This window comes from Bufo gargarizans, chromosome 11 (assembly GCF_014858855.1).
Source record: "Bufo gargarizans isolate SCDJY-AF-19 chromosome 11, ASM1485885v1, whole genome shotgun sequence".
Classification (NCBI taxonomy): Eukaryota; Metazoa; Chordata; class Amphibia; order Anura; family Bufonidae; genus Bufo; species Bufo gargarizans.
This window is the reverse complement of record NC_058090.1, coordinates 96806317-96833890: the sequence shown is the minus strand read 5'-3', so window position 1 is coordinate 96833890 and position 27574 is coordinate 96806317. Positions and strand designations below refer to the sequence as shown.

The following is a 27574-nucleotide window of genomic DNA, read 5'->3' as shown; positions in this document are numbered from 1 at the left end:
TCAATGTTAAAAGTCTCAATTGTCCCCAGAAAAGATCTTGTGTGGAAAGAAGCGCTAAATGTTGATATCTTGTGCATACAGGAAACCCACCGACTACAAGCAGACGCTACTAGAGTGCATCACCGCCTATTCCCCAATATCTTGCATTCACATTTCAGCAAGAAAAAGAGAGGTACCCTAATTGCTGTCAAGAACACTGTTGCCTACACCCCCATTACTGCCAAAATTACGTTACATTATTCTAGTATGCTCCATCAATAACTTTACATACACGCTGGTTAATCTACCGGTATATGCACCCAACTCTCACCAGTTAGCTTTCTTACATAAATTTATGCGCAGTGTGAACAAACTTCAACAAGGGAAAGTGATCCTCTCTGGTGACTTCAACTCTGTCTTACAACCATCCCTAGACTCTACATCCTTCACACGAAGAACAGATACGGGAGTGGCCACTTTCCTACACTCAGAAGGTCTTACGAATGCGTGGAGAGCCCAACACAGTCTAGAAAAGGATTTTACCTTTTTCTCCCCAGCATACTCACGCATAGACATGTTTATGATAGATCATACCTCCCTGCTTCATACCCTTTCCACTGACATTGGCCTCATTAAGTGGTCTGATCACGCCCCGATTACCATCACCCTCGATGAGCAATTCCAAACACATAGAGCTCCGATCTGGAGGAATAATACATTTCTTTTCAGTAATCCGAAACACATAGCGGAGCTTTCAGCGCACCTAAAAGAGTACTTTCACTTTAATGATGGGTCAGTCTCAAACAAATTTGTTTTGTGGCAAGCACATAAAGCATATATGAAAGGATCTCTGATTAAACTGGGTGTTACATTAAGGAAACTTCGAGAGAAAGACATTACAGAAACTTTAGAGAAAATAGCTAGTCTAGAAAGCATAAACAAGACCGCCCCCACATCCCAATGCTCCAATGAACTCAGATTAACACGAAACAAGCTTACTGCTCCAAAACTACCATACATTTCTTTTCAGACTTAAATCTAAATATTACTCCCAAGGGAACAAAGCGGGTGGACTTTTGGGGCAACAACTCAAAACCCAACAATCTAAATCCAAAATAACACACTTATTACATCCCACAACTAAGGCAAAGACTTCGCTAACCAATTTAGATTATACTATCAGACACTTTATAACCTCAAAGAAAGTACCCTATTACCAGAAATTACTCTATTCTGGTTGCAGAGTTCCTCTCCCAAGCATCTCTTCCTGCTCTTACCCACTCACAAATACAATCTCTTAATGCCCCATTCTCAATCCCAGAAATCAACAAAACTATTTCATTGCTCCCTTTGGGCAAATCCCCGGGGCCTGATGGACTCTCTAATGAGTACTTTCACCAACTCCAACCCCTTCTTACACCCTACCTACTGGACATGTTCAATGGGGTACTAGAGGGAAATCCCTTCCCCCCAGACATGCTGGAAGCACTAATAGTCACTATTCCAAAACCTGGTAAATGCCAGACATGCCCCAGAATTTTAGGCCTATTTTGTTGCTTAACTCTGATAATACATTTTTTGCCAAACTCGTTGCAAACAGGCTATCCCCATTACTCCCTTCTCCGATCCACCCAGACCAAACTGGTTTTGTGGCTGGGCGACAAGCATCCGATAACACCAGACGGTTTGTCAATCTGTTCAATTATGCCGAAATGTGCTTGCAGTGACATTAGACGCAGAAAAAGCATTTGATCGCTTACACTGGGATTACGCATTCTCTACCCTTCGTCAAATGGGCTTCTCGGAACAAATACTACAGGCTATCCGCAGCCTGTATTCCTCTCCTTCCGCGAAAGTCTGGGTTAACGGGGTAGTTTCAGATCCCTCTTAAGTAACCAATGGATCCAGACAAGGATGCCCCCTTTCACCCTAATTATTCATTATTGCATTAGAACCCCTAGCACAAAATGTCAGGAACTTAACCACTATCTCTGGTGTAGAAGTAGGGGACAGGTCCCATAAAATCACACTCTACGCAGATGATATCATTCTCACATTAACTGACCCTCTCAACGCGCTTGATAGTGCCCTTGATGTGATTTCCCATTATGGATCTCTTTCCTACTATAAGATCAACAACACAAAATCTCAAGCTCTTCCCATTAATATCCAATTAGCAGAATTGACCACACTAAAATCCCTCCATAATCTGACGATGTGTGTACATTAGGATCCAGTGCAGCGATGTGCAGGTAGGCTGGTGACCACGGAGTGTCAGTAATAGGAAGCTCTTCAATCGCACTCTGTGGTCGCATGGCACAAGTGAATGAACGATGCAAACATTTTCAGAACTTGTGTCAGGAGAGCCGCCCTGTAAGCACTGCTCATGCCCTCCCCCCTCTCTGCTCACATCGGCAGCGGTAGGCCATGGTGGCCGCAGCAGACGTTCTCTCCATGCTCCTCACACTGCTGAGCTCAGGTAATGTACTAAATATCACTAGAAACGAGGGAATATAACATAAGAGATGGATAAGAGAGCCGAGATGTGAGATGTGTCATTTTGTGTCTGAGGCTTCATCACACCTCACCTCAGCCGTGTTAGCCCCCCCATATCAAAAGATCTTTGTTGTTTGCGTTAGATCTCACACAGAAGTAGCGATATTAACAGTTATTTGCAGGGGGGCTAACCAGTCATCAGCCCCCCCTTATCAAAAAATGTACCAGACAATTAGCTATTTTGGAAGATATTTGTTAGATCAGGTATGATCAACTAGTTGTTTTGTTAGATCTCACATAATTACAGACTTATTAAGTGATTAATGAGGGGGGGCTAGCCCCCCCCACATGAAATTTTCTGGTAAAATTTGATTCGGACTAATAGGCCTTTGTTAGATCCGGTAAGATCAAGTGGTTTCAACGTTAGATCTCATATAAATACAGAGATATTTGGCCTATTAGCCTGAATGAAATTTTACCAGAAAATTGCATGTGGGGGGGCTAGCCCCCCTTATGTAATACCAAAAATCCATAATATCTCTGTAATTATATGAGATCTAACGTTGAAACCACTTGATCTTACCAGATCTAACGAAGGCCTATTTGTCTGCATCAAATTTTATCAGAAAATTGCATGTGTTTGGGGGGGGGGGGGGCTAGCCCCCCTCATTAATCACTTAATAAGTCTGTAATTATGTGAGATCTAACAAAACAACTAGTTGATCACACCGGATCTAACAAATATCTTCCAGAATAGCTAATTGTTTGGTCAATTTTTTGATAAGGGGAAGCTGATGACGGGTTAGCCCCCCCTGCAAATAACTGTTAATATCTCAGAGATCTAACGCAGACAACAATTGATCTAACAAAGATCTAACCAACTGCATATGTTTTGTTCAAAAATTTTGATATGGGGGGCTAACACGGCTGAGGTTCACATCTCAGACACTTTCCCCCATCCATGTCTTAGTGAGAACTTGGGACACTGTTCACATGGAGCTTAGAATACTCTGTGAATAACCATAACTTGTATGTAATCCCAAGGAACAACCTCTACAACGTAAAGAGGAAAAGGTTTGCTGGTCGGAATGCGGGTGGTGGGGGTTATAAAATAATCAACCATGTCAGGTGTATTGTACAGGAGTGGTGACCCCCGGTCTGGGAGTATCAGGGGGTCTGGACTACAGATCACATGTTATGTACCTCCTATAGAACCTTGTGTGTACAGTATAAGGCGCAATATGACGGTAGTATTTGTGTGTATCTCATAGTGTATAGATAATGATGCCGCCATATGATTATATACCGTACCTTATTTTGGTGGACATAGCCTTAGCATTGCAGAGAAAATGAAGTTGATCTCATATCAAGTGCCCCTAGGGCTGTGATGGCTTAACCTCCGGCAGTCCAGTTGTGGTAAAACTACAACTCCCAAGATGCACACTTGCTAGGCTGTTCTCAGAACTCCGTAGAAATGAATGGAGCATGCTGGGAGTTGTAGTTTCACCACAGATGGAGTGCTGGAGTTTAGCCATCACTGCCCTAGGGCGTTCCCAAGCCCATCGATTGACCCTTCAATCGGCACAAACAAAAACTCCAATTACCATTTGTGCTGCTTTTATTTTTAAGATAATACAATTGTTTGTTTCAAGATGATGACATCACCGGCCCCCCTACAACAGCCAAAAGACATGAAACTTGCTGGATGGTTAGTGCTACGTTTGTGCCGATAAAATCTCCATTCTATCTCCTTTCGTTGTCACCACATTTTCCCAGGCCAGAGTCAGGGTGGGATCCCGGTGCTGTGCAGTACCAAAATTTTCACCAGAGACGTTGAGGTCTGCCAACTCTGGTCCTGGTGGCAACTCCTCCACGTCTCCCACCATCACATTTAGTGGGGTTGTCTCCTCCTCCTTAGAGGTGGATACCCCCACTGCGGGCCCTTCGGCCTCAGGTTCCCAGGGCTCTGGATTCCCCCCTGAGCAGGGCCACTCTGGTGGGGCTACCCCTGACCTGTGTGTATCATCACATTTAACCTCTGGCCACAGGGACGGGAAACCGGGGAAGTCTCTCCCTATTACTAGTTTGTGTGGGAGGGTGTTGGCTACGACCACCTCGTGAGTCCACTTGCAGGCCACCGTGGACAAGGTCACCTGGGCGGTGGGATAATCTTTCAAGTCCCCCGTGAATACATGCCACCCTCACCTTTCGGCCCGTGTACTCGATGGGCAGCACCAGGGCAGCGCTAACCAGGGTCACCAGGCTCCCTGAGTCCAGCAGCGCCACCGCCAAAGTATCTCCCACCTTCACTTGGCACAGGTGGCTTGTGTCTAAGGTCTCAAGGGCATACAACGACTGCCGATAGCTATAGTAGGTGTCCATGGGTTTATCTTGATGGTGAAAGTCAGCTCTTATGTGACCCGGTTCCTGGCACCGCCAGCAGATAATGGGAGCCGGGTCTGCGGGGGGCACGTCTCGAGCAGGCTTTGCTGGAACCGGCCGTCGGGTCGAAGGCGGGGCTTTCCTGGCTTTAACTGGCCCCCTCCCAAAAGAACCCCCTTGTATATTTTTAGTGGCCTCAAAACACTCCACGAGGTCGACCATCTCTAGGGCGTTACCCGGCGATACCTGGCCTACCCAGTATTGGAGAGTGTATGGCAAAGCCCTCCAGAAGATGTCAGCCAACAACCGGTCCAGCATAGCAGCGGGGCTCATTGTCTCTGGCTGCAGCCATTTTTGTAAACGATGCAACAAGTCATAGTACTGGGGTCTGGCAGGTTCAGCCGGGTTAAACTCCCACTGATGCACCCGCTGAGCCCATACCAAAACGTTCACCCCCAGTCTGGCCAATATCTCACCCTTGACAACCTGGTAATCAGCCACTTGGTCCTCGGGCAGATCGAAGAAAACCTGCTGGGGTCCAGATGACAGGAATGGAGCGAGAATCTCAGCCCATTGGTTTTGGGGCAACTTTCTCAAACATCTCAACATCATCAGAGGAACCCATCTTTGGAATGGCGGCCTGAACCGCTTTCCTGGCATCAAAAGTACTCGGGGTTGTTCCTGCTGCTTGCAACGCCATCACATGTTGTAACAGCAGCTGGTTAGTTTCTTGCTGCTGTTTGTTCGCCTCCCGCTGCTGCAGGTTAGCCTCCACGAGGGCTTTCACAACAGCCTCCATCTTGTCAGGGAACTCAGGGCGCAGATTTGCCGGCTTAATGTATGACATCCACCGGTGTTTAAGGCAAAAAAAAACTTTCCCGGCCCTCAGGCAAGCCTCACTGCACCCGCCCGCATCATCCACCAAATGTGGGGAATTACTCCAGTAGACAGGGGTGCGGGTGCAGTATAGAGGCAAATGGAGTCCAGGTAATGAAGCAAAAGAGAGTTTATTTTACATTCGCTCAAACAATAAAACAGAACAGTCACTTGGTGTTAGTTCACACACAAAATAACAGAGCTTCACCTGGCTCCTTTACTGGAATGAGTCCTTTCCTGGCCGATCGCACAGCCACATAAAGCTTTCTCACAGAATGCTGGGCGCTCTTTACGCCTGTGTTGGGGTCCAGGCCTCAGCTCCACACACTGAAAAAATCACCCAGACTTACAGTGATTTTCCTTCCTTCTCCTCTCAGCTGAGGTTGCTGCCTGGGAATTTAAATCCCAGCTCCAAAACCTGGTTCTGGAACGTGGGGAGTAGGCACCCGCCCAACTCTTTACCTACTGCCAGTAAAAGCCGGCCCGGATTTGGCTTTGCGGCCATACTAAGTATTAAAGGTGTCAACAGCTACTGCTGTTAACACACAAAATCCAGCTCTTACCTCACCAAGGCCAGGAACCTCGGTGACACGTATCTGCCATCCATTACGGTACCCTGCACCTTACCACAACAGGTAGTAAGACAAGTTAATATGGACTGACATGACTTGAGGTAAGAATGATTATAGCTACAGCCCAAAAAATAAATTTAGAATAAATGAAGAACAAATAAACCAAAATTCTTGTACAGTCACTCAGAATTGAGAAAGCTCGTTGGAAGAGCGAGGGAAACGTTTTCAAGAAATCTACAGTACGTCCAGTTGCCTTGATTTATTCTTTACAGATATACCATGACCTGGATAAATGAGAACCTTCACAGACAATATCAACCAAAACATAGCGATATCCATATTAAGTTCTGACATTTTCACAGTCTTCATTAAACGGTAACTGCACGTGTCCATGAGAAGTGCATAAAAAAGATTATCTCAAGCTAAAACCTTTGCCACCTACGCTTAACAAATGGTAATTGGGAACTACAAGCAGCTAATAATTCGAAATCACCTGCGCTCCGTACAGCGTACAGACCTTGAGTAAGAGGTCGGTGCTTGAAGTGACAACATGGATGGCGCCGTGTCAGATACAGTCCACAATAGAAGTCACCAGCACTCAATGATATTTGCAAGAAGTAAAGCACTTTTTATTCAATCGTCACATGCGTCAAACAGCCAACGTTTCGGGGGCCACACAGGGTCCCTTCTTCTGGCCAACATAGTGATGGTCACTATGATATTGTCACCACCAGATCTTTGAGAAGTTCTGTTAGATGTTCTTCAGTACCTCCTGCATGATCTTCTTTTGTTTTGCTTTCGTTTTGACATCTCTCCTCCCTCTCCCAGCTGTCATCTATTGGCAGTGATTACCTTTCTATATTTCTCCTCCCCATACTGCCTCACCTTGCGGTTTATACAACTTCCTGGAGTGTGCTGATGCTAGAAGCTGTTACTGCTGCATCCACAAGATAAGTCTGTTTCTTTATTTCTGTTTTCCTGTGGGCTTGATCCTAGGTGACCCTGACTCCCTCCGTTTTAAGTGTAGGGAGCCGGTGGTCGTGTCCCCTCACTATTATAGGGTGTTCAGGTGTCATACAGTCGTGGAACGAGGGTATGCAATTTTCTACCATTGAGATTTTTGCATAGGCTGAGCAGTAAGGGAGAGTGCTAGGGCTGTTACAGGGCTTACCCTCCTGTTCCTTAGTTTTGGATCAAGTCAGTCGGATCTTCATTTGTGTCTTCTAGTTTTCTGTAACACCCTCTGTGACAGATATCTCTAGGTTTTTGTTTATTTGTTCTTCATTTGTCATTGATTTTCATGAAAACTTTATGATCTACAGTTTGTAAAACAATTTGTAGAATAAAAATGTTTAAGACACATTTTACTCTTCTACTTCTTGATAGTTAGTATTTAGTTTTTTGGCTGTAGCTATAATCATTCTTACCTCAAGTGATATCAAGTTATAGTAACTTGTCTTACTACCTGTGTAAAGTGAGTATGCTTCAGACCTGGTAATGGAGTCCATAAAATTAGGCAGCACAAAATATCATTTTTACAGCACAAACGAAGCACTAACCAACCAGCCTGGTTTTGTGTCTTTTGGCTCTTGCGGGGGAACTGGTGATGTCATCTTAATAGCAATTGTTTATTTATTTATTTTTATCTTACAAATAAAAGCAGCACAAATGTTATTTTTTACAGCACAAACCAGCACATGCGTAGCACTAACCAACCAGCCGGTTTCGTGTCTTTTGGCTGTGGTGGGGGAGCTGGGTGACCTTTAGTATAAATGGTTAATAACTTGGGTGACCTTTTAATAAATGGTTAATAACTTGACAACTAAAGGAGATAGAATGGAGATTTAATTGACACAAACCAGCACAAACGTAGCTGTCACGGATGGTGTAACAGAAAACAAGAAGTTACAAATAAGGATCCGACTGGCTTGATCCGAAACTAAGGAACAAAAGGGGTGACCCCTATTTAAGCCCTCAAGCTCTCCCTGACTGCTCAGCCCATGCAAAGATCTCTATGATAGATAATTGCATGCCCTCGTGCCTCAACTGTATGACACCTGAAGACCCTATAATAGTGAGGGGACACGACCACCGGCTCCCTACACTTAATACGGAGGGAGTCAGGGTCACCTAGGATCAAACAAACAGGAAAACGCAAATCAATGAACAGACTTATCTGTAGAAGCATAAGTTGTAGCATCCAGCATGTACACACTCCAGGAAGTCGTATAAACCGCAAAGTGATGCAGTATGGGAGGGGATTTAAAGGGATGCAATCAGTGCAACTAGATGACAGCTGAGAGAGGGAAACGAGATGACAAAACGAAAGCAAAACAAAAGAACCTCAAGCAGGAGGTTCTGAAGAACGTCTGTCAGAGCTTCTCAGATGTCTGGCGGTGACAGTAGCGCTAACCATCCAGCAAGTTTCATGTATTTTGACTGTTGTAGGGGGCTGGTGATGTCATCATCTTGAAACAAACAATTGCTATTATCTTTAAAATAAAAGCTGCACAAATGTTAATTTTTGCAGCACAAAACAGCACAAACGTAGCACTAAAGAAACACACTGGAGTTTTTGTTTGTGCCGATTGAGGGGGGGGACTGGCTTCGCCCTTTAGCAGACCAATGTGTGTGAACCACCGGAATCTCCCTGGCCGGGCCATGTACTGTACTCTTCCTTCTGTTATCAGCTGTACCAGTCATGTACTGCGCATGCGCCACCTCGTGTGTAGCGAGCCTAGAAGAACAACTAGTGCAGGAGGACTGCAGAGAGGATGGGAGTGATGGTTTTGGCACTCGCAGTTCACAATGCAATCGTTCCTCAGACACTCCCTGGGCTGTGCATATGGAAGGTGGTGCACGCCCTTTCTTCCCAGGGCACACTCTGGACTTTTGGGGGTCTCCTGCCTGGTATCAGGCGGGGTGCCCTTTATGTTAGGTGGCTGGCCTGGTGCAGGATAGCAGCAGATGATGGAGGCAATGACTACAATGTTTTTATATTTTCTAGCTCTTCAGGGGATTCCTCTTTGTCCAAACGAGTCCACCACAACAGACATCTATGTGACCACCTCAGGAAACCTCACCTTCTGTGATTTACCCTGCAAGGCCGAGGGGGATTACAACGTGGATCATAGAAGCTCGATGGTATTTACCTATTTTTGCCAAAACCAGTCTCTTCATGTCTATGGTCGATACAAGATCAGGACCACCTTGGATAAAACCTGCGGGTGTGTCACGGTCAGCAAAGCCAAGTGCGAGGATGCCGGGACATACTTTATATACTACATTGATAAAAACCAAAGGAAGACACCGTACAACACACAGGACTGCCATGTCATGGGTAAGTCTTCAGTCTCACAGGCCATGGCTTCTTATCTAATCTGGCTGATACATTGTAACAAACCAGGACAAAGACCAAGCAGAGATCTGTGTTGTTGATGTGTTCGGTTCATACTGGAGCACACACTCCTCCTGAACTTCTCCATCAGACATGACAGCACCATCTTCTGCTGTTCTTCACCTTGGTGACACTTCTCCTGACCCTACACTCAGGGACTATGGCTCCACCCTCAGCACAGGCCACCTCCATTACTGCTCATTATACTATATGAGAATTCTAACCTGACCCCATTTTCCTCTCACCAGCTCCCATTAGCATCACTTAGGTACTTTCACACTAGCGGCAGGACGGATCCGACAGGCTGTTCACCCTGTCAGGATCCCGTATATGACAATATGTCAGGATCCTTATGGTATTATGAGCATCCCAGGTTAGATGGCTATTCGTTTTGGCGGGAATTTTTCCCGCCGAAAGTGGATGGTGGATGGCTAAAAATAGCCATTGTATCCAGGGTAGGAAAGGTAAGGCCGGATTGGACGGTTATATGTCCTATCCCAGAATTGTTGCTGGGGTCAGGAAGATTAGGAACCCCAGCAACAGTAGGGCATTGGCTGATGGTCAGGAGTGTTTATGGCCAAAGGTGTATATAATTGCGGTGGCCGACAGCATTGTGCTGTCTGCTGGATCGTAATCTGAGGAGCTGCGGCCCGCCTGCCGCCCTGTGTGTCGCCCTGCTGTTTGACGTCCGCTAACCATGGATGATCTGATCGCGGAACTCAGGAGACGAGCCGGAGCTGGGGGGACGTCTGCCTGGTTGGAAGCCTGCCTAGCTGACCCGGAGAATCATGCGGCCTTCTCACTGTTTACCGCTGGCCCAGTGACATCACGTCTAGTATCAACTAGCGTGATACTAGTCGTGACGTCACTGGGCCTGCAGTAAACAGTGAGAAGGCCGCGGAGCTGCTGGAGCGCCGCTGCCTTCTCAAACAGCTGATCGGCGGGGGTCCCGGTGTCGGACCCCCGCCGATCAGAAGCTGATGATCTATGTGTCTTGTTTCTATTTTGAGTTTTTTTCTTCCTTTTTAGCATGGGTGGTTGCCATGAGGAACATGCGGGGGCATGTAACTCATTATTTAGATGATTTTTTGTTTATAGGACCGGTTGGTTCTTCAGTTTGTTTAGATCTTTTGAATTCTTTTATGGATGTTTATCCAGAGTTTGATGTTCCTTTAGCTGTAGATGAGACTGTTTATCCGGTTAGTTGTTTCGAGTATTTGGGTATTGTTATCGATTCTGTGGAAGGAGAATTTCGTCTGCCGTTGTTGAAGGTTGAGAAGATACGGGCTGCCATATCTGATTTACTATTTAAACGGACAGCGGACGGTGAGGGAAATTCGGTCAGTATTGGGTCTTTTAGCATTTGCATCACGGATTATGCCGATGGGGCGTGTGTTCTGTAGACAGTTGTCGGCAAAAATTTCAGGTGTGCGTAATCCAGCTTTTCACGTGCGGCTACTTAAGGAAGTTAAAGAGGATTTGTCTATTTGGTTAGAATTTTTTCAGCAGTTCAACGGTCGTCGTTATTGGCAGGACGAATTTGTTTTGGCTCCTTCCCTTGATTTGTTCACGGACGCAGCAGGCGCCAGTGGGTTTGGAGCATATTGGAGTGGGCATTGGTGTGCATCAGAGTGGCATCCTTCTTGGGTAGAAAATGGAGTGACGAAGAAGATTGTGTTATTGGAATTATTTCCAGTTGTGGTATCTTTAGTCTTATGGGGCAGGTTTTTCTCGTATAAGCGAATTGTTATACATACTGGTAATAAGTTATAAGCAAATGTATATTTGCTGTATTTGTAGGATGCGAAGGCGGGGACTAGCGTTTATAAGACTCCCCCCTCTCCTCACCAGCGTCGGCTCGTTTGCGTCTGGTTGTGCACGTCTGCGTCACTTCCTGGCATCGGTACTTTCGTTTTCTCAAGCAGCCGCAAAGTTCGGCGTCTGCATTTTCTACCCTAATACTTCGGCAAGATAACGGTAAGATCGGGGCTGTATGGCCAGCACACAGGGGAGAGAGAAGGGGGGTGTTCGGCATGCGATCATTTCTTATGAACCTTCTGCTGTTTCATTGTCGGCGGAACTGGTTTCCTCTGCTGAACCACGCTCTGCTGTCTGAACTGTACTTGCACGCCGTCTACTGGTCAAAGTCGGTATTGTTACTTCTATACAAATTCATTACAAGCATAAGTTTTCACGGTTCTATGCCTAACTTCAATGTGTATTTGGGTTGTCAGTTGGAACGGAGCCTTTTTTTAAAATGATTAGTTAGATGCAATAATAGAAAAAAATAAAATGGGTATATATGTATATCAAACGACAGCGGTGGCTCACCCTCTTCCTATATGGGTAAGGTGCACACCCCCTGGTCCCACCCTCAGGACCAAATGTAAAGAATTGTCTAAAAAACCAGGTGTGGGGGGGCACACTTCAAATGATAACACTCAGAGGGATGATAATCATACAGTTTAATAAAATTTAAATTAAGATTACACCCCTAAAACATACATAAAATATGGTACATCATTGAATATGTTCCAATTATTTAAAATGCACACTCAATTCGCTGGATGGCTCTGAAAAGCAAAATAGCTCTATAAAGCAATATGAACTGTTGTCCACAATCAGCAAACAATTGATAGTTAGAGTCCGGCACCTTCAGACTCAAGGTGATAGTGTCCTACAAGTAAGTGGGGCAGATGTATATATTCACATCCACTGTTTGTAACAGTGCCCTCTCAGTCCCATGCCCACACTTGTGCGCTGACAGTCAAGTACTTGAAAATACTGTTGTAAGGTAAACTGCTCCAAACCGAGCCCGGTCTTACCCTTCACCGCTGTTGTAGCGTTGTTCCAGGAGGCCGCACACCCGCAGCGTCCCACGTGGTGTGCTGCTGCCTGTACGCGGCGTCCCACGTGACCTGGTTTCCAAGGGGACCGGATGCAAGCTCGTGTGACGTATAACTTGTGCGTCAGCGTCCATTCTGTACTTTTAGATACGTGACTCTTTCTTTTCTTTGCCGGCTTTCTCGCTTTTTCCTTAGTTGTGTGTAGATCAACGCTTACTCTAGACACCGCCAGACGCGTTTCGGGGTCTCAAGCCCCTTCCTCAGTGGCCTACTGGGTAAGCGGATCTTTGCTCTTTATAACGGGCTAGCTCCACCCTCCTTCATCCATATTGTTTCTGCTTCCACTACTCTATGGGGTGGATTTGCTTTGCAGGAACCGAACAGTCACCATGATGTGTCTTTTTAACATATATCTTATATAAAATACTTTAAAACAATAAATACAATTGCCCCATATCATTAAAATTGATATCAGAGAAGACTACAAGGTCTCACATGAAAAACGCATGTAAAACGCATCAAAACCGCATCGCGTTTTACATGCGTTTTTTCTTAAAATTCACTTTTCCTTGTCTATAACCTCAATTTTGCCATCATATGTTGGGATGACCAGCACCTTCATAGCTGGAACCATACATTTGCCTTTCCTTCAGAGATTTAGAATTTCTTTAATTTTGTGTAGGCGAATGTTACTGATCTCTATGTAGTTAAGAGAAGCCGTCCTGCGGGGAGGGGAAATCACAGTGTCGGTAAAACGGCCAGACTACGATCTCCCATCTCCACAGGACAACCCTCACAGAAACCCAAAGACCTCAAGCTCTGCATTGAGGCCTCTAGGAATGATGGTGTCATACTCGAAGATCCTTCTGGATTCTTGTCGTGACATGTGTGCAATATGGTTTCCCCCTCTCCAGGCTTTTTAACTTTTTCAATTGCCACAATTTTAAACCTGTGGGATCACAGTTATGTATTAATTTAAAAATGTTTAGATAGAGAGTGCGTCTCCAGGCCTTTTTTGATATTTGCCACATGCTCTGCCACTCTCTTTTTCAGCGTTCTTTTGGTTCTGCCTATATACTGCTTCCTGCATCCACATTGTAGCAGATAAATAACATCTGTGGAATCGCAGGTTAGGCATTCCTGTATCTCCAAACTGAACGTATTAACTGTGGATACCACTTTCGTGGTCTTTTTTGGGAAACTGGTGATTTTACAGTTGGAACACCTGCCGCATTTAAAGAATCCATTTACTGCTAGCCAATTGTCTTTTACTTTTTTATGGCTTTCCTTCCTCAATTGCACTGTCGGGGCTATCTTCCCGGCCAGGTTATTTGCCCTAGTGTAGGTGATTTTGGGAACTTCACTTAAAAGGGGGCCAACCCACTTATCATTTAATAGGTGTCCCCAATGTTTGCGAATGCTCCTCTCAATAGTCTTGTACTGAGAATTAAAAGGTAAAATAATTCTCAGTACCTCATCACAACCTTGGGGATCCTTTACCCGAAAGAAATCTTTTCTTTCCATTTTTTTCACTTTTACAAGTGACCTTTCGATCACATGTACTGGGTAATCTTTTTCTAGCAATTGTTCTTTCAAAACAGTCGCTTCCTCCTCAAACCTGGCATCTTCAGTACAGTTCCGCCGTAGCCTGCGGAACTGACTGGTTGGCACATTGATTAACCAGCGGGGTAAATGACAGCTAGCGTATCTAATAAAGCTGTTTTTAGCGACTGGTTTGAAAAAAGTATTGCATTGTAGCTGGTCCCCCTTCACCCATATCTCAAGATCTAAAAATTCTACTCTTGATTTACTGATGCTAGGGGTGAATACCAGATTTTTATCGTTCTTATTGATATCTTGAAGAAATAAAGCCAAGGATTCTGCTGTATTTTGCCATATGAACAGGACATCGTCTATGTAGCGCCGCCATAGCACCAGATCCGACCCCAGCCTTGGCATGATGACCTCTTTTTCCCATTGAGCCAAAAACAAGTTAGCATAGCTGGGGGCGAACCTGGTGCCCATGGCGGTGCCAGTTCGCTGTACATAGAACTCCCTATCAAAGGAGAAATAATTGTGGGCCAATATATATCTAACCCCTCCCAATAGGAACTCCAACTGCTCACTAGGGATACCTACATCTCCTGACATTTGTTCTTGTAGGGCTTGTATGCCCTGGGTGTGGTCAATAATGGTATACAAAGACCCCACATCCAGGGTCCCCAAGATCCAGCCATCCAGCCATCCACCCACCTGATCGCCTCCAGGGTTCCGACTATGTCAGTAGTATCACGTATGTAAGATGGTACTTGTTTCACATGTTTCACAAGACAATTGGCTAGCAGTAAATGGATTCTTTAAATGCGGCAGGTGTTCCAACTGTAAAATCACCAGTTTCCCAAAAAAGACCACGAAAGTGGTATCCACAGTTAATACGTTCAGTTTGGAGATACAGGAATGCCTAACCTGCGATTCCACAGATGTTATTTATCTGCTACAATGTGGATGCAGGAAGCAGTATATAGGCAGAACCAAAAGAACGCTGAAAAAGAGAGTGGCAGAGCATGTGGCAAATATCAAAAAAGGCCTGGAGACGCACTCTCTATCTAAACATTTTAAATTAATACATAACTGTGATCCCACAGGTTTAAAATTTGTGGCAATTGAAAAAGTTAAAAAAGCCTGGAGAGGGGGAAACCATATTGCAACACATGTCACGACAAGAATCCAGAAGGAGCTTCGAGTATGACACCATCATTCCTAGAGGCCTCAATGCAGAGCTTGAGGTCTTTGGGTTTCTGTGAGGGTTGTCCTGTGGAGATGGGAGATCGTAGGTCTGGCCGTTTTACCGACACTGTGATTTCCCCTCCCCGCAGGACAGGCTTCTCTTAACTACATAGAGATCAGTAACATTCGCCTACACAAAATTAAAGAAATTCTAAATCTCTGAAGGAAAGGCAAATGTATGGTTCCAGCTATGAAGGTGCTGGTCATCCCAACATATGATGGCAAAATTGAGGTTATAGACAAGGAAAAGTGAATTTATAAGAAAAAAACGCATGTAAAACGCGATGCGGTTTTGATGCGTTTTACATGCGTTTTTCATGTGAGACCTTGTAGTCTTCTCTGATATCAATTTTAATGATATGGGGCAATTGTATTTATTGTTTTAAAGTATTTTAATATAAGATATAGTGTTAAAAAGACACATCATGGTGACTGTTCGGATTCCTGCAAAGCAAATCCACCCCATAGAGTAGTGGAAGCAGAAACAATATGGATTAAGGGAGGGGGAGCTAGCCCGTTATAAAGAGCAAGAGATCCGCTTACACCAGTATGCCACTGAGGAATGGGGCTTGAGACCACCGAAACGCGTCTGGCGGTGTCTAGAGTAAGCGTTGATCTACACACAACTAAGGAAAAAGCGAGAAAGCCGGCAAAGAATAAGAAATAGTCACGTATCTAAAAGTACAGAATGGACGCTGACGCACAAGTTATACGTCACACGAGCTTGCTCCGGTCCCCTTGGAAACCAGGTCACTGGGACACCGGCTACAGGCGCAGGCAGCACACCACGTTGGACGCTGCGGGTGTGGCAGGGCCTCCTGGAACAACGCTACAACAGCGGTGAAGGGGTAAGACCGGGCTCGGTTTGGAGCAGTTTTACCTTACAACAGGATTTCAAGTACTTGACTGTCAGCGCCAAGTGTGGGGCATGAGACTGAGAGGGGCACTGTTACAAACAGTGGATGTGAATATATACATCTGCCCCACTTACTTGTAGGACACTATCACCTTGAGTCTGAAGGTGCCGGACTCTAACTATCAATTGTTTGCTGATTGTGGACAACAGTTCATATTGCTTTATAGAGCTATTTTGCTTTTCAGAGCCATCCAGCGAATTGAGTGTGCATTTTAAATAATTGGAACATATTCAATGATGTACCATATTTTATGTATGTTTTAGGGGTGTAATCTTAATTTAAATTTTATTAAACTGTATGATTATCAATATCATCCGTCTGAGTGTTATCATTTGAAGTGTGCCCCCCCACACCTGGTTTTTGTATATATGTATATGTAGGTATGTATATATATATATATATATATATATATATATCGAGATATAGTAGAACCGTATATATTAATTTGTGGACTCCTTGTTATAGGTTTTCTTTCTCAGGAGGGAGGATGATATATACGTGTATAACTATTAGTCACTCACATGAAGTCAGGCATTGAAAGGGATTCAATACAAGCAGGAGGGCATATACAGTACAGACCAAAAGTTTGGACACACCTTCTCATTCAAAGAGTTTTCTTTATTTTCATGACTATGACAATTGTAGATTCACACTGAAGGCATCAAAACTATGAATTAACACATGTGGAATTATATACATAACAAAAAGTGTGAAACAACTGACAATATGTCATATTCTAGGTTCTTCAAAGTAGCCGCCTTTTGCTTTGATTACTGCTTTGCACACTCTTGGCATTCTCTCGATGAGCTTCAAGAGGTAGTCACCTGAAATGGTCTTCCAACAGTCTTGAAGGAGTTCCCAGAGATGCTTAGCACTTGTTGGCCCTTTTGCCTTCACTCTGCGGTCCAGCTCACCCCAAACCATCTCGATTGGGTTCAGGTCCGGTGACTGTGGAGGCCAGGTCATCTGGCGCAGCACCCCATCACTCTCCTTCATGGTCAAATAGCCCTTACACAGCCTGGAGGTGTGTTTGGGGTCATTGTCCTGTTGAAAAATAAATGATGGTCCAACTAAACGCAAACCGGATGGAATAGCATGCCGCTGCAAGATGCTGTGGTAGCCATGCTGGTTCAGTATGCCTTCAATTTTGAATAAATCCCCAACAGTGTCACCAGCAAAGCACCCCACACACCATCACACTCTCCTCCTCCATGCTTCAAGGTGGGAACCAGGCATGTAGAGTCCATCCGTTCACCTTTTCTCTTGCGTCGCACCAAAGACACGGTGGTTGGAACCAAAGATCTCAAATTTGACTCATCAGACCAAAGCACAGATTTCCACTGGTCTAATGTCCATTCCTTGTGTTCTTTAGCCCAAACAGTCTCTTCTGCTTGTTGCCTGTCCTTAGCAGGTGGTTTCCTAGCAGATATTCTACCATGAAGGCCTGATTCACACAGTCTCCTCTTAACAGTTGTTCTAGAGATGTGTCTGCTGCTAGAACTCTGTGTGGCATTGACCTGGTCTCTAATCTGAGCTGCTGTTAACCTGCGATTTCTGAGGCTGGTGACTCGGATGAACTTATCCTCCGCAGCAGAGGTGACTCTTGGTCTTCCTTTCCTGGGGCGGGTCCGCATGTGAGCCAGTTTCTTTGTAGCGCTTGATGGTTTTTGTGACTGCACTTGGGGACACTTTCAAAGTTTTCCCAATTTTCGGACTGACTGACCTTCATTTCTTAAAGTAATGATGGCCACTCGTTTTTCTTTACTTAGCTGCTTTTTTCTTGCCATAATACAAATTCTAACAGTCTATTCAGTAGGACTAGCAGCTGTGTATCCACCTGACTTCTCCACAACGCAACTGATGGTCCCAACCCCATTTATAAGGCAAGAAATCCCACTTATTAAACCTGACAGGGCACACCTGTGAAGTGAAAGACCATTTCAGGTGACTACCTCTTGAAGCTCATCAAGAGAATGCCAAGAGTGTGCAAAGCAGTAATCAAAGCAAAAGGTGGCTACTTTGAAGAACCTAGAATATGACATATTTTCAGTTCTTTCACACTTTTTTGTTATGTATAGAATTCCACATGTGATAATTCATAGTTTTGATGCCTTCAGTGTGAATCTACAATTTTCATAGTCATGAAAATAAAGAAAACTCTTTGAATGAGAAGGTGTGTCCAAACTTTTGGTCTGTACTGTATGTGTATAACTATTAGTCACTCACATGAAATCAGGCATTGAAAGGGATTCGTTACAAGCAGGAGGGCATATATAAAAAAAAAAAATATATATATATATATATAATTCTCCAAAAAAGAGGCAGCACTCCAGTATATTGAAGGTGAAAGACCCGCTTTATTCCCCTCTGCAACGTTTCAACTGCTCATTGCAGTCTTTATCAAGCATACAAAATGGTGCCAAAACATCCACATTTATACCCACAATACCTTGTGATAATTATGCAATCAAGTAGAAAAAACATATCATATAAAATACATAATCAAACCAGTGATCAAGAAGCCTTCTATGCAACTTATAAGGCCGTGATTGCAAATAGTTAAAAATCACATATTTCATTGTGTATTCAGATAAAGTGCTACAGTGCATAAATTGATCATATAGATATATTATATAGGTACTTAGTTATAGCACTACTATGCTTTTCCTAGATCTACGGGTTTTCCATCTCCGGCATATAAGGATCTCTGCGATTACAAGCGGCTGCGTATTTAGCTGGCACGGAGGCATCCGGGTCATGTAAGCTACGACTTATCTCCGAGTAGGGTAGTTTTGGGTTACAGCCAGTAGTAGCGAACACTCTACATATTTAGCCATATAGCTGTTACTGCATCCGCAAGCAAACATTTCCAAGGTATAGTACTATTGTGGTAATTTATTCACGACTCACATGTGGTAAAAAAAATTGCAACACACAGCTTCATATAGGACTCGAATATGTCTGATAGGTCCGCAACTGCGCTCAAGCCTGTCCCGACTACAGGCCACACGCTTCAATACGCATGTTACGTCTAAGGACACGCTAGTTCTGTCACGCATACAGATAGCTGTCCACATGTGTGTCACGTCCACAGATACGTTAAGTCCTGTCACGACTACAGGCAACGATTCGATGCGTCTGTCACGACTACAGACTAATTAAGTCCTGTCACGACTACAGGCAACGATTCGATACGTCTGTCATGACTGACATGTTCAAGTCCTGTCATAACTACAGGCGACAACTTGCATGCCTTGTCATGGGTCAGCCCGGTACTCGCCGGGTGCTTCACAGTAAGTTCTATGGTGTCCACATCTTCCGGTTCTCTGCCACTGGGCGAGGGCTTTAGGGTGGTTTGTGTGCTGGGTACGAGTCACGTATGCAGATACGGTGGTTATTAGCACGTCTAGGCTTAGGTGAGTGGAGGAAAATCAGGTGGTGGGTGTTTTTCTGTTCTACATTAATCATGTCATGTTTTAGTTAAGATGTCTCAAGGATCGATGGTGGGCGACACATCATCTTCCCGTGGAAGCATGGCATCAGTTGCGGCAAGAGACTCCAGGCAGTCGTTAAGATCGTGGACAGTGCCCAAGTTGATGGCAGAGCTGACCAAAAGAGGCATCCCATTCCCAGCATCTGCATGGAAGGCAGAACTCTTCCGTCTGCTGTCTTCAGATCCGGCGGACCAGAGTCAGGAGACGGTGTCCATGGCTACCATTCAGACCTCGCTCACTCAACTGCACGCGGCCATCAACTCTATGGCATCATCTATGTCGGACTTTCAAACTAGATTAGAGTCGGTTGAAGCAGGCAATACAGCTGCTCGTTTGATGGCACAGAGTGCGGCAGGGTCTTCCTGGTTGTTTGTCCATAGTTCGGTTAGGCCCGTGGACGCCGGGCTCGGGCAGTCCAGTGTCATCTTAGGATACGGATGGTCAGCCGGTTGGTATGGTCCAGAGGGTTCAGGTCAATTGGGGGCACCCAGATGCGCTAGGGTTACTCTAATCTATCACGGCCATAGGCACGGTATTACGGTGTCCGCCACGACTACAGGTGCATGATTACGAAGTCTGTCACGACTACAGGCACGGTGCTTAAGTCCTGTCACGACTACAGGCACGATGTTTAAGTCCTGTCACGACTACAGGCGCGAGGTTACGAAGTCCGTCACGACTACAGGTGCGAGGTTACGAAGTCTGTAACGACTACAGGCGCAAGGTTACGAAGTCTGTAACGACTACAGGCACGAGGTTACGAAGTCCGTCACGACTACAGGCGCGAGGTTACGAAGTCTGTCACCACTACAGGCGTGTTTAAGTCCTGTCACGACTACAGGCCCGTTACTATAAGTCTGACTCTACCCGTGACACCAAGTGTCCATTAGTGAATAAATTGTTACGGCATTTAGTTCTCCTCTTTCTAAAATTAAATATTTGGTTGAAGGCACAGTATATTCCTGGAGTGGATAATTCTATTGCTGACTCGCTTTCTCGTTTCCAGTTTCTGAGATTTCGCAGGCTAAAAAAGGAGGCCTACCTAGAAGGGGAGATGTGCCCTCCATATCTTTAGGAATTTAATTTGGTAGTAGGCATGTCTTAGCTGCAGTCTTCTGTTGACCCGGCCACTTGGTTGGATTATGTGTGTTCCTGGAACAAGTGGTGTTGTTTTATGGAGAGTAGAGGTGGGTCCAAGTTTAGTAGCAATGATGTTTCTGCTTTGGCCTTTTGCTTATCGCTTTTTGAAGAGAATTTAGCCCACGCAACAGTTGTGAGGATGCTTTCAGGTGTTTCCTTTTTTCTTAGAGTTTTAGGTGTTCCCGCAGTTTTGGATTAGTTTATGGTTAAGCAAGTTTTCAAGGGTTATAAGAAGGGTAGGTGTGTTCTGGATAGTAGGTGCCCGATTTCCCCTGGTTTGTTGTCATCGTTGTGTTATGCTACGTCTTTGGTCTGCGATAATGATTTTGAGGCCTTGCATTTTTCGACCACTTTTACGTGCATGTTTTTTGGATTAGCGAGCTTTTGCCAAGGAGTAAAGGATCTAGTTCAGGTATGTTGGAGAATGTGCATGTTCATGCTAATTATGTTTTGTTCTTTCTTCCGCACTCTAAGATGGATCGACCAGGTAAATGTTCCTGGGTACGTGTGGGTAGAATCGGGTCTGGTGACATTAATCCGGTAAGTATGGTATCACGTTACTGGCACTGTAGGCCAGTCGGTGGTGGATTATTTTTGGTTCATCATGATTTTACTCCTTTAACTCAATATCAACTTCGTTCAGTATTGTCTAAATGTTTACTGGTTTTGGGTTTGGATGGTTTTCACCTTACGCCACATTCCTTCAGATTAGGGGCTGCAACTACGATTGCTTGGTCTGGCTTAAACAAGTCAGTGATTAAAAAAATTGGGAGGTGGTCGTCTAGTCGTTTTAAGCTTTATATTCGTCCTTCTTTGAATGTTATCTAATGTTGTTTTTTGATAAATTTTTCAGGTATCACTGTATGGATCGTCGGCCATTCGTTTGTGCACTGGGCCAATCAAAGAGCATAAACGGAAGAACGGAAAGATCATACGGTGATAACCTGTCGTGGTCCATGAATGCAGTTCACGTTTACTGGAACAGAGTTAGAGGACTTCGTTGGGAGGGTTTGATGGACGTCATTTTTGAAATGTGTTCCTTGTACCCGGATGTCATTATCTTACACGCAGGTGGTAATGATGTGGGTAAGGTAGGAACTATGGAATTGGCATACGGCATGAAGCGAACCATGGTTAGAACGAGGCGGTTGTTTCCTAACTCCCGTTTCGTTTTCTCTGAAATGGTTCCTCGGTTGCTGTGGTTGTCATATGCGAATATGAAATACTCGGATAAAATTAGAATTCGGGTGAACAGGATTATGGCGTGCTTTATGCTGCTCGTTTGGGGATTTTCCTTTTAGACATGTGGACCTGGAAGGTGGTGTGCCCAGCCTGTATTTTTCTGATAAAGTTTGTTTATCTGATGTTGGGTTAGATATTTTCAATCTAGACTTGCAGGCTATGGTTGAAATAGCTTTGGGTGGGGCCCATGCCGCCTGTTTAGTTGGCATGGTCCGATGGGTAAAGTCGCTCGCCGTATAGTGGCGAGTGGATGAGTTGATTATGATATTCAGGCCGAGCTTATGGCTGGTCTAATCTGTGGTTTTGAAGTTAATTGGTTATTATCCATTTGTATAAGCTATTCTTTAATAAAGTTGGCCGTGGCCTAATTTTATCCATGCACTAATGTGTCCACGTGTCTTATTATTATTTTACAGTTATTAGTTTATGTTATTTAAGGGGGAGGTTGTATGATCTATAATCCCATGTCGCATCCGACCTGCCACTATTTCGCCGTGCCGCTGCTCCGTCCCCATTGACTATAATGAGCTCCGGCGCAGCACTACAGTGCACAGCGAGAGGCCGCAGGACTAAAAAGTCGGACATGCAGTACTTTTAGTCCGGCGGCCTCTCGCCATTTACTGCGGTGCTGCGCCGCAGCTCCGCCCCCATCCCCATTATAGTCAATGGGGACGGAGTGGCGGCACGGCGAAATAGTGGCAGGACGGATGCGACAGGGTGAATAGCCTGTCGGATCCGTCCTGCCGCTAGTGTGAAAGTTTTACATATCTGAGACTAGTCTGGGAGAGAACTCGTCCCTGACAGTCATCTATACTGGGGATAAACCGGCCATAGTCATCTGAAGGAGGATTGGAGGAGAACTCCCTGAGGGCCACCTACTGACCAACCACACCAAGACCCTGACCGTTCCGAGCACTGCTACTGGAGTATACAGGGTGGGTGTCTCTAATAGAGCCAGTAAAGACATCCACGAGTATACCATGCCATCAAGAGGTACGTGGATAGTTTTAAGTCCTTTGTCTAGTAAGAAACACAACATTAAAGGGGCACTCCGGACAAAACTGCCTAGTGTACCGCCTGAGGGGGCAGAGCATGACAGGGAATCTGAGAACACCGCAGAGACAATATCTGTCATGCTGCACCCTTTTACGATCTACATCACAGAGACAATACCTGTGTCATCCTCCTCACCTGAGGACCTACATCACAGAGACAATACCTGTATCATCCTCCTCCCCTGAGGACCTACACCACAGAGACAATACCTGTCATCCTCCTCCCCTGATGACCTACACCACAGAGACAATACCTGTGTCATCCTCCTCACCTGAGGACCTATACCACAGAGACAATATCTGTGTCATCCTCCTCCCCTGAGGACCTACACCACAGAGACAATACCTGTGTCATGCCCAAACCCTGAGGACCTACACCACAGAGACAATACCTGTGTCATCCTCCTCCCCTGAGGACCTACACCACAGAGACAATACCTGTGTCATGCCCAAACCCTGATGACCTACACCACAGAGACAATAAGCTCTAAGGGGTATAATCCCCCTATCCACTGGAAAGGGAATAACTATTAGATCGTTGGGGTTCTGACCTCTGGAACAATCATTGATCACGAGAACAGGGCCTTGATGCTCCAAAATGAGTGGAGCAGTAAGTCAAGCAAGCACTCTGCAGCTCCACTCAGGACTGTTGGAGATATCAGAGTAGAGAGCTTACCTATCTCCAGCAGTCCCTAAGGATGAATGCAGCTACACGGCACATGCTCATCCAGCTGCTCCATTCATTTCAGGGTACAAGGCCTTGTTTTTGCGATCAGTGGGGGTGCCAGTGGTCCTATTTTAACCGATTTAAGACTTACTCTCTATCCAGTGGAACCATGTCCCAGTGAGGTCTTCATAAACCTGCAGCTCTCGTTCATGACCTGCATTCTAAAAGCCGTATGTCCAATTTTATATGTCAGCTAGGGCCACAATCCTAGTCTTGTTTTACAGCTTAGATTGTCAGCTTTAAAACAAGACTAAAAGCCGCTCTGTCCACCCTTGCTCCTTCTGTGTTCTCTTCCAGTTCCGTCTTCATTGACAGGTCAGGTAACACTATTTTTACACTAGTGTTTTAGTTTTCCAGTATTGAGATCCATCATAGGGTGTCAATACCGGAAAAAACGCTTCCGTTTTGTCCCCATTCATTGTCAATGGGGACAAAACGTAACTGAACAGAAAGGGCTATAAAATGCATTCCATTCCGTTCTCATACCGGAGAGCAAACCGCAGCATACTGGGGTTTGCTTTCTGTCCTGGGATGCGGAGCAAGACGGATCTGTCATGAGCCACAATGCAAGTCAATGGGGACGGATCAGTTTTCTCTGACACAATCTTCCACAATAGAAAACGGATCCATCCCCCATTGACTTTCAATGGAGTTAATGACTGATCCGTTTTGGCAATGTTAAACATAATGCAACCGGATCCGTTCATAACGGATGCAGACGGTTGTATTATCAGTAACGGAAGCGTTTTTGCTGAGCCCTGCCGGATCCAGCAAAAACGCGAGTGTGAAAGTAGCCTAATATTTTCATGTCACTGTACAGTGGGCCCCCAGAATGAATTATACTGGTGGGCCCTAGGTATCCCAGTCCAACACTGCATGCCAGCACCATCTTCTGCAGTTCTTCCCTTTGGTGACTCTTCTCCTGACCCTACACTCATGGACTATGGCGCCACCCTCAGCACAGGCCACCTCCATTACTGCTCATTACATTATACGAGAATTTTAACCCTACTCCATTTTCCTCTCACCAGCTCCCATCAGCATCAATAACATATCCAAGACTATTCTGGGGGAGAACTCGTCCCTGACAGTCTTCTATACTGGGGATGAACCGGCCATAGTGATCTGGAGCAGGATTGGAGGAGAACTCCCCGAGGACCACCTACTGACCAACCACAACAAGACCCTGATCGTTCCGAGCACTGCTACTGGAGTATACAGGGTGGTTGTCTCTAATAGAGCCAGTAAAGACGTCCAGGAGTATACCATGCCATCAAGAGGTACGTGGATAGTTTTAGATCCTGTGTCTAGTAAGAAACACATTAAAGGGGCACTCCAGACAAAACTGCCTAGTGCACAGCCAGAGACGGCAGAGCATGACAGGGAATCAGAGAACACCGCAGAGACAATATCTGTGTCATGCTGCACCCTTTCACGATCTACACCATTGAGACAATATCTGTGTCATCCTCCTCCCCTGAGGTCCTACACCACAGAGACAATACCTGTCATCCTCCTCACCTGAGGACCTGCACCACAGATACAGTACCTGTGTCATCCTCCTCACCTGAGGACCTGCACCACAGATACAATACCTGTGTCATCCTCCTCACCTGAGGACCTACACCACAGAGACAATACCTGTGTCATGCTCCAACCCTGAGGACCTACACCACAGAGATACTAGGCTTTAAGGTATATAGCCTCCTATCCACTGGAAAGTGAATAACTATTAGATCGTTGGGGATCTGACCTCTGGGACAATCATTGATCACCAAAAACAGGGTCTTGATTCTCCAAAATGAGTGGAGCAGTAAGTCAAGCAAGCACTCTGCAGCTCCACTCAGGACTGTTGGAGATATCAGAGTAGAGAGCTTACCTATCTCCAGCAGTCCCTAAGGATGAATGCAGCTACACGGCACATGCTCATCCAGCTGCTCCATTCATTTCAGGGTACAAGGCCTTGTTTTTGTGATCAGTGGGGGTGCCAGTGGTCCTATTTTACCTGAACTAATACTTATCCTCTATCCAGTGGAACCATGTCCCAGTGAGGTCTTCATAAAACTGCAGCTCTCGTTCATGACCTGCATTCTAAAAGCTGTATGTCCAATTTTATGGCAGTTATGCGCCACAATCCTAGTCTTGTTTTAAAGGTTAGATTATCAGCTAAGCTTTAAAACAAGACCCGAGCCACTCTGTGCACCTTTGCTCCTGTGTTCTCTTCCAGCTCCGTCTTCGTTGACAGGTCAGGTAAGATGACTACACAGGAACCAGGATTTGTCAATCTAGAAGGAGGTCTTCTGTATGAACTTTATTATCTGTTTTCTAGGGCCTCATCACACTAAAGTCGGAATAATCCTTGGCATCATCATCCCTGGTCTATTTGTAATAGTAATGGCTTTGGTAAGTGTTATATAAGGTTGTATTGTTTTACCAACAGACCATACAGGGACCCCACAGATCTGTGTCTTCTGAAGAGCTTGCTTAAATTCATCCACAGACCACCTGCAAATATCCATCCCCCTTCATGGTGTCTGACTGTTCAAGCATTGATCCCTGGTACTCATAGTGTCCAACCCCAAGTCAAGGCCTATGTTTAAGTTCTGGAGGACCCCTTTAAGTGCAAAGCAAAACTCCTTGCTGTACCGTATATGGTCCATCATATACAGTACAGTATATTGTATAGACTGCTGTGTTTAAGTATCCCTTAAAGAGGCAACTGAAAAAGGGTCTTAAGAAACCACACTATCCCTCTAAGAGGGTGTAACAACCCTGCCCCTGGCAGGAGAAGATATTTCTTTTAAATCTTGGGAGTTGTAGTTTCAGAAAAGACGGCGTTCCTGAGATTGCTGATCCTTAGTGTAGAGACATGTCTCTTTGACAAGGTGAACAATAATTCCTAGTAGTCACACTTTTCCAAGAGGAATAATAGAGGAACTGCACAACAACAAGTTCCAAGAAAAGAGTTGCGATTCCATAGGAAATGCTAGTATTTGGTGACAGGTCCTCTTTAGAGAACCTCTGATAGCGGGCAGTGGGGTCATTAACTTACTGGTATGTTTTATTGTTTCTATTGCTTTTGACTATTTTTAGGGACACTATTTCTGGCGATGTGATTATTATGCTTTTACTGTATATGATAGAAATGAATAAGGTTTTCTTTATTAATATAATTACAGGTAATATACAAAAAATGCAAGAACAAGAAAGAAGGAAGACCATAAATAAAGTATTCTGCTCCCGTTGTCGGGCAGTGATTCATCGCGGTTTACATTTCTGTACGTTTTTTATGATGGTCGTCAGGCAATCGCATCTGTCCCTGCATGCAGTAATGCTTGCGAAATGCTGCGTGCTGCTGTACTGAGCGCAGCCTCTCGTGTGCCCTTTCCTTTCTCCTAATGCTAGGCCATGAAGGACAATTTTTTTTGCACAATATGTCTATTAGGTACTGCGCCACTGCTCCCTGTATACTTCCCCTACCTGTCGCTACTTCCTTGGTTTTCTTTTTCTTAGGGTCCAGCCTCCTGCACTTCCCTGTATCCCGGACGGGACCAATTGGTTCTAATTAGATATGGAGCTTGCCCCGGACGGTGGCCATTTGGCTCCAGGAGAAGTATATAGTGGGCTCAGCATGCATGTTGGTACTTGCATCCCTGGATCCGAT

The 27574-nt window shown here is 45.1% G+C and overlaps 1 protein-coding gene across 1 annotated transcript; it reads left to right on the top strand.

Annotated features, from left to right (window-relative positions):
- Nucleotides 1–2345: 2345 nt before the first annotated feature.
- Nucleotides 2346–27467, top strand: LOC122922234. The gene is made up of 5 exons (XM_044272795.1): nt 2346–2458; nt 9313–9645; nt 24942–25190; nt 26240–26313; nt 27090–27467. Exons 1-5 carry the CDS (start codon nt 2407–2409, stop codon nt 27132–27134), a joined length of 753 nt encoding a protein of 250 aa, XP_044128730.1. The 5' UTR covers nt 2346–2406; the 3' UTR covers nt 27135–27467.
- The last annotated feature ends 107 nt before the right edge of the window (nt 27468–27574 follow it).